This window comes from Halyomorpha halys, unplaced genomic scaffold (assembly GCF_000696795.3).
Source record: "Halyomorpha halys isolate HHAL.00 unplaced genomic scaffold, Hhal_1.1 Scaffold1934.1, whole genome shotgun sequence".
Lineage (NCBI taxonomy): Eukaryota > Metazoa > Arthropoda > Insecta > Hemiptera > Pentatomidae > Halyomorpha > Halyomorpha halys.
Genome location: NW_027109055.1, coordinates 1,451 through 16,862, shown reverse-complemented (window position 1 = coordinate 16,862; position 15,412 = coordinate 1,451). Strand labels below are relative to the sequence as shown.

The 15,412-nt window shown below is 38.0% G+C and overlaps 1 protein-coding gene across 1 annotated transcript in view; it reads right to left on the bottom strand.

Annotated features, from left to right (window-relative positions):
* Positions 1 to 15,412, bottom strand: part of LOC106690877 (probable peptidoglycan muropeptide transporter SLC46) — a gene marked incomplete at its 5' end in the record, with an annotated part of 22,554 nt that overhangs the window by 5,878 nt on the left and 1,264 nt on the right. Inside the window, 2 exons of the mRNA XM_014436464.2 lie at positions 1,075 to 1,231; positions 2,361 to 2,444. Coding sequence (XP_014291950.1) covers positions 1,075 to 1,231; positions 2,361 to 2,444 — 241 coding nt within the window. The remainder of the gene's footprint in view (positions 1 to 1,074; positions 1,232 to 2,360; positions 2,445 to 15,412) is intronic.

Genomic DNA, 15,412 nt, shown 5'->3' with positions numbered 1-15,412 from the left:
CTTCCAAATAATTTGTCTCATCTTGTCGTTAATTATTTCATCTATTTCCTCTATGTCTCCTGGTTTTTCTTCTCCCGAACTCTCATTATTCGACGATTCTTCCCTATTCAAACAAACCGTTTGCTTTAAAGAAGATGTTTACCTTGAATTTGCATATTTGGAAGTTCTCCGGTCCCTTCAGTGGCTCACTCTAATCTATTTTATTGAAGCTTTTGAGATACATTTTACGATATTACTACTTGCACTTAAATGTTTTTTCTTTCCGTACTTGAACTCGAACAAACGCTACCGAACTATTTATACATTCTCACAACAAATTTTAATTTAGGGAACCACCTGGGCCCATAACCTTTTGAGCGCGGGTGGACAACAAATAAAATGTTTTTACTGTTTTATTTGTTATGGTTGTATAATATAAAACATTTAAACTGTAGTGAGAACAAAAAAACACCATCTTCGAAGTGCTCACAACAAAAAGTCTTCACAACAACTGATACAGCCTAACAAAGAACATAAATGATAGTGAACTACAATCGATATTATCAATGTTTGCCACAGAGCAACTCGTATACAATAAAAAATGAATATTTATGTTACACTGTGTTAAAAACTTTCGTAGTAACTAAATACGTTTGAAAACGTATAAATTGTATATTCGTATAACAATAATAGAAACTGTAGAACATATCTTGATGATGATCACATTTTCTTTTAAAACAATTAGAATTTGTTTTGCTCAACATTCGATAGGAGCTTTTAAGCTGCAAAATAACGCAAAGTATCATTTTTCGTAAAATGCTGAATTATTCAAGATTTCTTTTATCAGCCACCAAACGCACGACATATTTTCGACTTTTAAAAATACTTCCTTGTTCAACAAATTTTACGGCCTTATAAATTGAGTCGAAGCTTGTTAAAGAATATGCTGAGATCGATCATATGCATTTAAGGAGTATATTTGACTTCCTTTTTGTGTATTATAACTCATATGTCATAAATCCGACAATTTAGCTCACTATACAACAATTATTTGGTTATAAAGCTACTTTAAATAATTGATTCATGCATACTTACAGGAATATGAAAACGGTTGGTGAAGTCAAAGAACTGCCAACTAAGAAAAATGCTCCGGGTAGAGTATTGAGTGTCTTTTGGTATACAAAACTGTACAGTGGCTGGTAAATGAGCGGTACCACTGCTTCACATACTCCAAAAAGTGAGTTTATTTTGCCTTAAAAAAATAATCAATCCAGGATTAATTGCATTATAAAAATATTATTTTATTAAAGAGACGAGTACACACAATAATGCATTCTCATTACATTAAGGTGAGGTGGGCTAGGAAGTAGGATGAGCCTCGAAATTGCTTAGATTTGTTTGATATTTTATAGAGTGTTTGAGAAATGCTTATTGATTTTCAAAATCTTCAAATTATAATAAAATAAGCTACCAGAGTTACACCACCTTTGTAATTCTGGTAGTTTAGTTCGCCTCAGATTCTAGTGTCCATATTTCAAGGCCTATCTACATAGACAATATATATTCTTATATATTTTTAAGACAAAATACGACGATGTAGTCATATTTGGAACTTAGCGCAAATTTTATGATGAAAATAAGTAATTATCAAAGGGGCCATAAGGAACCATAATTATGCATGATACATAATTAGAATGTATCTTCTGTTATTTATTTGTAAATTTGGCTGTGAAAAGTAAAAAAAAATTTTTTTTCTCAAAAATGAGTTTTTCAGTGACAGTCGGAAGATAAACAGGACCAGATTGTTTGATTAAATTGTACGTTCTAAACATGAAATAAATTTAAATTGTATCACTTAATGGCACATCCCACCACACCCCCTAACCCTTATAGAGTGCCTGCGCACCAGAGAGCAGTCAATGGTCGATCACCATCCAGATCGAAAATCTTTTGTGGGTGTGGTAGGTTCCTCTCTACCACATCCACAAACGGTTTTCGGATTCATAATGTTCAAAATTATGTTAGTAAAGAAAAATAAAACACTGTATTTTAACTATTAAATTTTAACCGCTGAAGTTTTAGCAATTTTAATATTTCTTAGTTCCAAGGTTACCAGGGTTGTATTAGTTTTGAGGATAATTGGACGTCAAACACTATTTCTATTTCAAAACTGAGCTCATTTACCATGTATCAACTGTTATGCCCTTGAGTCTTAATTCTACTTATATCATAACCCAATAAAAATGAATTCCGATTGCTCTTAATACTAATTTCAAATTCATAGGCTATACTAGGACTAAATATTGTATAAGGAGAAATGAAACTTGTTTTTGTTCATGTAAATTGAGATTAGGTAAAGAAGAATGACAATTATTCCATACCCAATTCTTCAGATGGCACTAGCTTTGAAGCAATAGATCTCATCGCTATCACAGCTGTCCCTCCAACCATGTCAATCAACGAGGCTGAAATAATAATCACTATGTAGCTATGCATAACAAAGTTAATAAAATATGATGACTGTTATAAACTTATTGTTATTGCGATACATGTTGAATGAATATAGTGTGTAAGTATTATATGCAACTTATGCTCAAATTTTTAAATTAAGTCACATTAGACTTACAAAACTAAATTAAATGATTAAATATTGTATTCGCGAAATTTAGTATCAAATAACTCAGCAAATTCAATTAAAATCAACTAATAAATAACTAGTAGTACGTAAGAGGAGTTTTATATGTAACATAAACAAGGAACATGTTGCTGGGGCCTGGAATTTCTGGAATTTCGATTTGAATCGTAAACACGAATAGATAGTACTAAGATAGCACCTGTTATTTAGTATTGAAATATTAGAATTGTAGCCAAATAGATCGTAGGTTGTGATTACGTGTTCAATTCTGCCGAGCCAGTGACATGCCGACCCAGAACTACTGAAATTTCCATTTTAAACTTATACATGAACTATTAGCTATTTGGTACTATTTAGTACATAAATATTAGAATTCGATGGAATCGTTTGCTGCAAACGTTGACTGTGGAAAAAATTAGTATGCAAATACCTAATGTACCTATGTAAATATGTAAATGAAAATAGATAATAAATAATAATTGGAGAAGTTTGTCGGGGGGTGCGATCAGCAAAGAACAACATAAATAAACAAACCATTTTTATTTATTTTATGCCGACATTTCGACCTGAATTTTATTTCTTCATCAGGGGTTATGGCGTAGAAGGTAGGGCTGCAACTCAACGAGTTTCCTTCTACCTTCTACGCCATAACCCCTGATGAAGACTTGAAATTCAGGTCGAAACGTCGGCATAAAATAAATAAATATGGTTTTGTTTATTTATGTTGTTCTTTGCTGACCGCACCCCCCGACAAACTTCTCCAATCATTAATCTATGGTCAACTATCTACACTAGAGATGCGACATCGATAAAAAAACATCGATGTTTTTTAACCATTTCAGTAACATACGCATACTCCGGCCAGTCAGAAGTGCTTTTTCAATCAACCAATAGGCCATGGACTCAAAAAAACATCAATGTTTTAAAATATCGTTGGTTTCAATACATTACCCAAAAAACATCGATGTTTTTGAATAACAAAGTGGTTTTCGAAACTAAGAATCCGACATCGACAACAAAAAACATCGATGTTTTAAAATATCGTTACTTACAAAACATTACCCAAAAAACATCGATGTTTGAAAATATCGTTGGTTTCAATACATTACCCAAAAAACATCGATGTTTTTGAACAACAATTTCAGAAACATAAGGTCTGCTCCAACGATCACGCATTCTACGGCCTGTCAAAAGTGGTTTTTGAAACTTAGAATCCGACATCGACTACAAAAAACACTGATGTTTTTTGTAGTCGATGTCCTATTCTTTGATACAAAAATCACTTCTGACTGGCCTAAGCATGGTAGTAGTTGGAATAGACCTTATGTTCCTTCAATAGTTGTTTAAAAACATCGATGTTTTTTCGGTAATGCATTGTAAGCAAAGATATTTTAAAGCATCGATGTTTTTTGTAGTCGATGTCCTATTCTTTGATACAAAAAGCACTTCTGACTGGCCTGAGCATGGTAGTCGTTGGAACAGACCTTATGTTCCTTCAATAGTTGTTTAAAAACATCGATGTTTTTTCGGTAATGTATTGTAAGCAAAGATATTTTAAAACATCGATGTCTTTTGTAGTCGATTTCCTATTCTTTGAGACAAAAAGCACTTCTGACTGGCCTGAGCATGGTATTCGTTGGAACAGACCTTATATTCCTTCAATAGTTGTTCAAAAACATCGATGGTTTTTCGGCAATGTATTGTAAGCTAAGATATTTTAAAACATCGATGTTTTTTGTAGTCGATGTCCTATTCTTTGATACAAAAAGCACTTCTGACTGGCCTGAGCATGTTGATCGTAAGAACAGACCTTATGTTTCTGAAATTGTAGTTCAAAAAAATCGATGTATTTTTGGAAAAGATTTATATGCAATGATATTTTAATATTGAGCATAGATATTTTAAAACATGGATGTTTTTCTAGACGTAATTTATCTTTATTATGTCTTTAGCGTGATGGTTGGAGGTCCTTTTTTATCCCACTACATTGTTGATAGGAAATTGTTTATACTGTAAATTTTTTGTTTTCATTTAGTTACTTTTGGAAAAAAAAAAATGAAAAATTGGGACAAACGTAAAACATCGATGTTAAAAAAACATCGGCTTAAAAACATGGATGTTTTGGGTAAAACATCGACATCGATGTCGCATCCCTAATCTACACCTCATAATAAATAATAAATTAGAACATGTAAAAAATGTTTGTTAATTTGAATGAATGTTCGTTGATATAATTTTGTGTTTTTAAACGCTAAATATTTATATAATTTAATATTTACGTATAAATACAAATAAAAACAGAATAGCGTCCCACGGGTGGCGTGGGTATGGTCAGTGCAAATTGCTCGAAAGTTCATCCCGGTCGATGGACTCGCTTATCAATAATCAGACTGGCCCCCTAGCTTGCTGGAGGATTGAGCACCCTATTCACATATTTGTTTATTTTACAAAATGGCACAATCATGTATCCTCCTAAGGTAAAACGCGCATAATCTGGAGGAAAAGTAGTCCCATGTTGAAAATTAGAGATGTAAGGATAGGGACGTGGAACGTAGCAAGTCTGAATTCTACTGGTGTGTTAAAATCGGTCGCAAATGAGGTTAAGGAAAATAATTTAGATATGGTGGTGCCATGGGAGGGCTCGTTAAAGGAAGGCAATTCCACTATTTGATAAGAAGGGAGAGATAATTTTTTAGCTACTGGCCTTATAAGAAATCTTTTCCGCATTGAGGATGTTAAATTTTTAGAAAAGAAAAAACTTAAGGTCATGAGAGTGATTTCGAATATTGATAGTATTCTTCCTCTGAATATTCATGAGAGTATGTGTGTTCAATTGCACTGATTGCAGGTATAGTGATTGTGCAATATTATTTCTTTTCTGAGGATAATTATTAGTTTTCTAATATATTGTCAAAGAGAGGAAGATGGACATTTAACACTGCTCATTTATTATGAGGTTACGATGCTAGTTTTTGAGGGGGAATGTGTGCTCAATTGAACAGTCTCTATGCTTGCCCCTCTTGATGTTTTTTTTTTTTTGTAAATGATTGATTTGCTGGGTGTGCCTGAAATGATTATGTAAAAAATTACTGTTTAATAAAAAAATGTTTGTTTCCTAATTGTTATGGTTTATATTAAAGAACTATTACTTTGTCATGGTAAGGTTATAACCTTGCTCCTTTTTGTGTAAAAGCTGATCACAAAATTCTAATTTTGATTCCATGGAGGTCGTTGTTTACGAGATTAGTGATGTTGTTTTCTGCATATGGCGTTTTTTTGATAAGTCGGGTTTTTATTTACCTGGGAGAGTGGTGTTATAAATATGATTGAATCCACGTGGCCGATAGAGTTTTGTTTTTTTGTTATTATCGTAATAACAGGACTTCGGAGTTTTAAGCTAAATTTTGATTTATGTTCAGATAGGTGCTAATTGTTTTGTTTTTTTAAATTTTCTATCCTTGAACGGTTTTATTCGCAATTTCATGGTTAATTTTCAAAATTGATGAATGATTTTCAAGTTATTTGGGGGTCTTTTCGAGGTTTCCAAGAGATTAAACAAGGTTTGCGTGTGAATATCTCTCATAGTTACTCTGATCAAATAGTTTCTGTTATTAATTATGAGAGATAGTTGACCGAGGATGACTTATACGAGGAGAAGATGGTTGGGGGTGCGGTCAAAATAAAACACAAATAATTTGATGTAACTTATTTAATCGTGCCAACGTTTCGGCTAGAGTTTCTAGCCTTCATCAGGGCTAAGAACACAACAAGATAACAACCAATGAATATAGAAAAGAAAAAAGGAAATATAAATAGAATGACATAAAGTGAATAATTTTACAGAATGGAATTAATAAAATGAAGTGATGAGAGAAGTGGATAATAAAATCTATACATAGGTAATTGAATAAGTAGGTAAAATAACATAATTAAGAAAATAAACTCAAAATGAAGTTATATAAGGCAAAGAAGTATAAATATATTTGTTATTAATAATTTAAAAATTGAAAGAAAAAGAAAATTGAGAGAAAGAAAATAAATGTAACCATAATAATTGATAAAGAGGCAAAATATAAGTAAAGTTTAACAAAATAAATGAATAGAAGAAAGGCGGCAGAAGACAGAAATTTGGTGAGTCAGAACACCATAGAGACACACAGCAAATATTCAAACAAGGGAGAAAATACTATTTTAGCACATATAACATAAATTCGCTAATTCAAGTAGGAAAACTCAGGCAATCAACAACCGAACTACACAGGCAGAAAATCTCGATAATGGTCTTGCAAGAAACAAGATTCACGGAGTCTGAGACTGTAGAATCAGATGGGTTCAGAATCTTTAAGGGAAAACCAGGTAAAAGAATCATGAAATGCTTGCCGCACCTAGGAACAGCCTTCATAGTAAATAAACATTTCCTAAAAAAACAGTAACGGATTTTAAGAGCATTAGCCCCAGGCTATCGCTCCTAACAGTGAAATCTACAAACAAAAATTACACCCTTATAAATGCACACACCCCCATAAACGAGGACAATAAAAGAGACCTGCAAAAAGGTGGAAGACTTCTGGATAATGTTGGAGAAAGAAACGGTGAAGATTCCCACAAACAATGTAACAATTCTTTTGGGAGATTTCAACGCGAAAATAGGGCGAGAAAAAAACTTCAGAGGGACAGTAGGGGAATATCCTGAACACAGAAAAACAAACAGAAATGGAGGTTCTGCTCTCTTGGTTCGCTTGGATGACAGTTCTCGTGCTAACAAATTTATTCGGTGGTCAGAACTTCGTAACAAAGCTAAGATAGCTCTGCGGAGAAAACCTAGGATTGAGGTTAAGGGTGTGCCTCACTCCTGGAACCTAGTGGAACTAGTTCGATTTTTGTGGAGAAGAATAACCGAGAAGTCGGTCCCCACTCCATTGGTAAATTATGATCTTCGGCCGCTCTTTTCCACTGTGACTAGGAATGGCTTTACTAAGAACTGGGTGCTAGAAGTGCATCCCATGGTAAAGTTTTGGAACTTTACCATGGGATGCACTTTTAGAAATGGGAAGTGTCGATGGAGAGTGGTGGTCGACCTTTAAAGATCACCTCGACGCCCCTCGCTATACAATGTACCAGGGCTATGGACACACCAAGGCCACATGTAAAAAGTAAGCTGTGGTTTGTATATGGTGTGCAGTAAGTGGCCATGTACTAAAGGAGTGTCCAATAAAAAGGCTCAGGCTGCCCCGAACTGTATTAACTGTGTGCGAGCAAATGCACCCTTGAACCAGAGGAAGCACAAATCGGGTAGCCAAGATTGGGGGTCCAGGAACCTAGTTGCCGTGGGAACTTGATCGCGGGGTTTGGCCTCACGTCAAGAATTATAGCTCTGAGCAGTAGAGAGAGGAGGCCCTATCATAGCCAACAACCCCGTCAATCATCTTGACATGATGGATCTGAGACAATACACCATGGTGGATTGTGCGGCATGCTACATCACGTGGGGCACCGTTGCTTCTACTCTCGTATCTGTAGGATACATACCTGAAGGAAACATGATAGAAGAAAGCATCTCCGCCAAGGAAGCGTTCACTGCTAGCAATAGGAACGTGATCATCTGTTCAGATACCAACTCTTAGAACACGGTCTGGGAATCCAATAGGAGTGCTAAACTCGGGGAGTTCATAGCGAGAAGCCAGCTTGTCGTTATAAATAATCCCTCCACTGGCCCAACGTTCTTTGGACCAATGGGGGAAAGCTGGATAGATGTGACTCAGGCCTCTCCGACGTTGATAAGATAAATTGTCAATTGGACCAACAGATCCGAGACGAGCTCCGACCACAAACGTCTGTCTTTTGATGTATTATTTGAGACGATATATTCCCACGGCATCGACAAAGGGTATGTAACACATGGAATCAATTGGAATGGCTTTCGAAGTATGCTGGAGGGAGAGATTATCAACGAGGACTGGAGAGAGGCTGAATCGGGAAATATGGATGACCTGGTCTATAGAGTTTCCAGGATTACCGATGCTATCCGAAATGCTGCCGAGAACTCCCTCCGACACCGAAATGCGAGGACACCTGCTCCATGGTGGACACCGGCCTTAACCATTATGAAAAGAGACCTCTACAAGGCCCGACGGTCGTACCTGAAGTGCAGATGTGACGAGAGGTGCACTGTACTTCATAATGAATTGCCGATCTGAGACTCCTCTTCAAGGGAGGGGACATGTATAAGCAGCTCCCTAAGTCCTACAGACCTATATGTCTCCTCCCTGTGATGAGCAAGGTTCTGGAGCACCTAACATGGCCAGACTAGCACCAGTATTTACAAGAGCAAGTCACCTACGGCAATACGGATCCACAAAAGGCAAAGGAACCACTGATGCTCTGTTGCGAGTGGGAGCAGACGTTGAAAAGAGGGAGGAGCTGGAGCGGTATGTCATGTTGCTGCTCGGAACATGTAGAACAGGAAGAGCGGTTCCCTGCCACTGGTTATGTCGACAATCTGGCTGCAGTGTTGTCCTCCAATAGCAGAGCCGGCCTAAAACAGAAAGCAGAACGTTGTGCCAACCTGGTTGGAGAATGGTGCGATAGGAAAAAACTGCGAATGGCCCCTAGCAAGACACAGGCCATTCTCTTAAGAGGAAAAACTGATAGGGTCCGCCCTATTAATTTAATAATTCGAGAAACAAGGATACGTCCAAATGAGGTAGTCACTTACCTTCGCCTAAGATTTGGAAGAGGATTTAACGTGACTACTCACTTGGATTGTTTGGGAAAGAGGGTGGTGCAATCACTGAATAGCCTTAGTCGTGTGGTAGGCACTTTCTGGGGGCTCAGATTCCCTGCGACAATGACCATATATAAAAAAGTGGTCGTGGGTATTCTGAGGTATGCCTCCCTCGCCAGAAACCAAAATCTCTGGCAACGACAGAAGAGAAGATAGGCGACAATCCAACGGACGGCTTGGCTTAGAGTCGCCAAGGCATACCGGAGTGTCTCACATTAGGCAATACAAGTTTTAGTGGGAGGGGTGCCTCTCTACCTTCTCCTACAGGAAGAAATGATGATGTTCAAATTCAAGAGAGGGATTGGCAGGTCTGCTGGCAAATCTTCAGGTGAGGGTTGACGAGAGGCCAAGTAAATGGAAAACCATTCTCCAGGAGGACACCACCAAAGAATGGAACCGGCGTTGGATGACAAGCCCAAAAGGTGCTGCCTTAAGGAAATATTTCCCCACGGATGGAAGCAAAGTGGGTCCTCCCAGACTACTGGCTCTCTCAATTTCTCACGGGGCATGGGGGATTTCTAGCCAAGCTTCATGGCCACCGGATGGATTTCGACCCCCTATGCCCTAGTTGTGGTGTTCCGGAGACTGCCGAGCACATCATCATAGACTGTGTCGCCATTGATGCATTACGGGCCGGATTGCTGAGAGAAATCGGACTCTACGCCCTCACAGAGAACGACTTCGCTCAGCTACTAAGCGAAGAAAACTACCCGATATAAGAAATACAAATTATTACAAAGAATTCGTATACGGGTGGAATACAATTATTGGACCAAGCCACTTCAATATTCGTCAAAGAAGAAGACCAGCCCCTGGAATGCCTGCGGACGGATGACGCGCAGAAGACCGAAAACTGGTGAAAGCTATAAGAAAACTTAGTGAATTATTAATTGTAAATTGATTTATTAGCAGTAGGTTGATGATGGATATGTAACATCGAACTGCTGCTGCACACCTGTAATGCTTGTAAGGTAGGGGAAGGTGGAAATAAATAAAATAAAATCTGGAAAGATTAATACATCTTTGCCAAAATGGGGAACTAAAAATCATGTCAACGTACTACAAGGCTAAAACTAGTAAGAAAAATACGTGGGTGTCCCCCAATAACGTCTTGGGGGAATACCAGTTAGATCATGTTGCAATTTTTGGGAGAAACCACACGGAAATACAAAACGTCAAAGTAAGAAAGGCAATAAATGTAACGTCAGACCATTTCCCATCACAAATTAAGATGAACTTCATACCAACAAAAAAGATCCTAAGAACAGAGAAGAAAGAAATGGGCAAGGTAGGCCGAGAAATATTGGTAAAACAAAAAGGACAATAATTCAAAGAAAAATTGAAAACTCCTGAAATCTGGGAGGAAGTAACGAAAAATCTAACAGGACTTACATAGCAGATACTAGCACCACAGAGGCTCCACAGAAAAAGAGCGTGGTGGAATGAAGGATGCGAAAATACCATAAGAAGAAGACTAGAAGCATGGATCCAGGACAAAACTGCCGAAAATACAGAGGGATACAAAAGAGAAAGGAAAATCGCACATAAAAAGATGAGGGAGGTGAATAGGAATTCGCTAGGAAATACTAGCACCACAGAGGCTCCACAGAAAAAGAGCGTGGTGGAATGAAGGATGCGAAAATACCATAAGAAGAAGACTAGAAGCATGGAACCAGGACAAAACTGCTGAAAATACAGTGGGATACAAAAGAGAAAGGAAAATCGCACATAAAAAGATGAGGGAGGTGAAAAGGAAATTTCATTACAACCAATTGGGAGAAATAGGGGAAAACCTCAGGAAAAATAACACCAGATTCTTCTATAAGGCGTTTAGGGACAAGGTTGGAGGATATACATCCCCAGGTCTAGTATTCAGAAGAAAAGACGGGACACTAGCACTACACAACGAGGATAACTGCGAAAATCTGGCAGACTACTTTGAAAGTCTTCTCAATTGCGAAGAACCGGGATACAACATAGTAACAAAGGAAAACACACCGTGAAACTTGGAATCAGACCCCCCAGATGAGGAGGAGATAGACGAAATAATAGCGGCGTTTAAAAACAACAAAGCTTCTGGTGAAGACGGCGTCCTGGCAGAGATGTCGAAAATGACAAGTAAAGATTTTAGAAGAAAAGCCACAGAGCTATTAATGGACGTCTGGATAAAAGACTGACACCGGAAATACCAGACGACTGGCAAACCGCACTAATACACCCTCTGCATAAAAAGGGGCAGAAACAGAAGTAAACAATTACAGAGGAATCTCACTGTTACGGGTCACTTACAAAATTTTCTCAAAAGCCCTACAAAACCGTCTAGAACCGCAAATAGACCCGGAAATTGGGGAATTCCAGAGAAGCTTCGGGAAGGGAAAATCTTGCCAGAAACAGATCCTAAGCCTTAAATTATTGATAAAATATTCTATGGTAAGACCCGAAAACCTCTACATCTCCTTCGTCGACTTCAGGAATGCCTATGACTCGGTAGACAAGGGAACCTTACTGTGAATAATGAGAGAATAGGAAGTAGACCAAAAAACAATAAACCTGATAAAATGAACACTATTGAACACAAAAACCAAAGAAAAGTTCCAGGGACTAATCAGAAAATCCTTCCAGGTAAAAACAGAAATAAGACAGGGAGACGGCCTGCCACCTATACTACTTTAACATAGTACTCGATGAAATCATGAGAGAGTTCTGGAAAATAAATAACGCAGGGGTCGTAGTAGGGACCAAGAAAAAACACATAAAGCGGAACAGAGGAAGAAGCAATTAGTCAAATAAATACCCTGAAAGAAATTGCGGAAAAAACAGGCCTACTAGTCTCCTACTAAAAGACTGAATTTATGAAGGCGGAAACACACTACGGCAAGAAAGTATTAGAGACAAAATATGGACGGATAAGAGTAACAAAGAAATTTAAATATCTTGGAGAGATAGTATGCAACGGCGTGGAGAGAGCATAAAGGAGAAAATCATGAAGTTGGAGAGGCTAAGCTTCGCAACAGGCAATATTTACAATAAGAAAAACCTATCGCCTAACGCAAAAATAAGACATTACAACATGGTCATAAAACCAGTAATTTTATACGGAGTGGAGAATACATGTCTCCCTAGCAAAAATTACTGAAAATAGAAAAGGATTCTGAGGAGAATCTATGGGCCCAAGAAAACACAGGAGGCCTACTGGTTAAGACCCAACCAGGAAATCTACAGGGAGATAAATGACTTGAAAACCGAAATAAGAATTAGAAGACTGAGATTCTACGGGCACATGATGAGAATGGACCAAAGCAGACTAAACAAGAAACTCCTTGACAGAATCCGTGAATATAAGAGCGTAGGAGGATGTGTGAAGCAAATGGGAGGGGAAACAAAGAAATTGAAAATAACAGACAAGGAGTGCCTGTATAAAGAACAGTACGGAAAATAATTGAAATAAATAAATGTTCTTGTGACAAATAAAGGAAGCCGGAAGGGTACTGCATGGTAGGAAGAGAGGGAGTAAAGGCACGCAGAAATTATGAGAAGATACTGAGAGAGGAGAAGAAAAAAAGTGAGAATGAAAAAGTAATCATGGTACTATTGGGCACTGCATGCATTCTTGTCAAGTCGAAGAGGGGAGACGTTCATATGGCCCGTGCTGTGTTGAACTCCGGAAGCCAGCACACGTTTATTTCCAACGCGCTCGCACACAAGATTGGCGCTAAGATTTCAAACTTCGATCATTGTATCACAAGTCTCGGCGAGTCACAGCCATCCCGAGGTCGCATCTGAAAAGATCTACCTCTTGCAGGAATATAGCCTCTCGCCGGTGGTAGTCGACCGCATTACGTCGTCATTACCAAATGTCAACCTTCCTTCTTCCATCGTCAGCCGCATTATGCGCCATCCTTTAGCTGATTATCGTTCGGGGAGTCAGGTCCTGTCGATCTGTTAATCGATAGGGACTTATACCCACGGATTCTCGTTGGAGCTCCTTATCCTACTGAAGTCGATGGACTTTACTTTACAGCTACAGTTTTCGGCTTAGCAGTTTCCAGCGTTGTTCATAACTTGACTCAACCTACCTCGTGCTCTCTTTTCTTCAAGTCAACTCTCAGTGTATCGAATTCTTACGAGAATGTGGTAAAAAATCAGTCTTCTTCTTCACGTACGATCTCTAGAGGTAACAAGTTACCACCATCTTCGTGCCCTGCTCCTCATCCAACTCGCCACAACACCGTACGGCGTGAATCTTCGACATTGCATCGGATCTTTAGACCCCCCAAAAATTTGAAATCAGCAAATCAAAATATCAGCGCAAGGTCATCCGGTGGTTCCTCAACCACATCCGTTTCATCCACGATTTCGACTCACCCATCCTCGTCTTCAACGCAAACCGCGTCTGTACCGAAAATTCCTAATCCCTCGAAAACTCTCTTCATCATAGAACATCAGCATCCACCTTTCAGTAGAAAAGATTACGCTCCTTTCAATAAAAATGGAAGAGTAATTCATAAGGAAGAGATAGGATCTTTTCGACGAATGTACCCGAGGGACTTCTTTCCACATTTACAATTGAAGACGAATGCCACAACCATCAGAACTCCACTGACAATGGAATATTCAGACAAGAGAGTCTAACACTCATTCACAATCTCTCTTTTCACTGACACTACGCCATAGAAGGTTCTACAATCAAGGGCAAATCTGCTATCAGCCACTTCGGTGCAACCAAGGTTTAAAGATCAATTCGACTTGTGAAGCACAATTGCTTGACCTAAGAAGGTCAACATTATCTTGTAGTTATATATAGTTAAATTTAACGTGATTCTTTGTTCTTGCCAGTGTATTGTTCTTTTAGTTTATAGTTCGTTTTTATATTCATGTACATAGTTTAAGTCAACATGATTGTTTGTTCTCCCATACAAGCATTCATTGGGTTCTATAGTTTTGTTATAAATTTGAGCTCTTAGTTTTCATATCCTTTTGCCGAGCGGGAATCGTTAGGGTGGGCGCATGCATCCTTAGCATAGTTCCTAGAAGTTGTACACATTTTGTTTATCTATTCTCCATCCCACACAAGAATTAATTTCCTTTTTTTTTCTCTTACTCATATTTCTTTTTTTTTAATCATTAAATTAGCCTAAACAAGCCATCTCAAGTAATTTTCGATGATTGTTTAGGATGTGAAGTTCATTTCCGCTTGCATTTTAACTCTGTTCATAAGCATAACCTTATTTTGTATTCTTCTTCTCTCTTTGTAAATTTCAGCCTACCTGCTACAGTCTGCAACAGATCTCAACAAGTAAATCACCCGGAGCGATTTAGGTGGGCGGTATGTTCCGGGTAACCTACGGCAACCGAAAGGTTGAATCGGAGAGGCTGCCATGTATAAGATTAGTAGCGCCGCATGTGGCCAATAGTCAGATCTCACCTCCTCCAGCGCTCTCGGTGGCAAGAGAATCAACCCAGACTAGTGTGAGATAGCCATCTTGTCTCAGCCAAAGAAGCGTCCATCCTTTTCTTTTGTTAACTCATCATTAATATCTACATGAGTGAGTAGATTTACTTGAGTAGTTCCCAGCCAGCAGAGGGGTGAAAGGTGTAGAAATACGGAGGGAAGAAAGAACCATTGAGTAAGTCCATCTAGCAATAGTTAACATCCACATCATCATCAACCACCTCAATGTTAGATCTACAATTTCCATAGCCCATTCATACAAAATTCTACAAACAATCTAATCATAATGTTTTCTTTCGGTCACCCCCTACACCTCTTGTAACATAAAACAATTGGATAATTGTGGTTAGCCTTGATAGGAATTTTGCTAATGGAATAAAGAGAAAAAGGGAAAAAAAATGTAATTATGATAAATAATTTTTTTAATGCTTGAACTGAGTAAAGGTAGGTTACAAGTAAGGTTGTAATAAAAGTGTATGATAGTGGTTAATGAGAAATATTTTTGACTGTGATTTTTAATGGATATTTGACTTATTGGGTAATTAAACAAATGTGAGATATA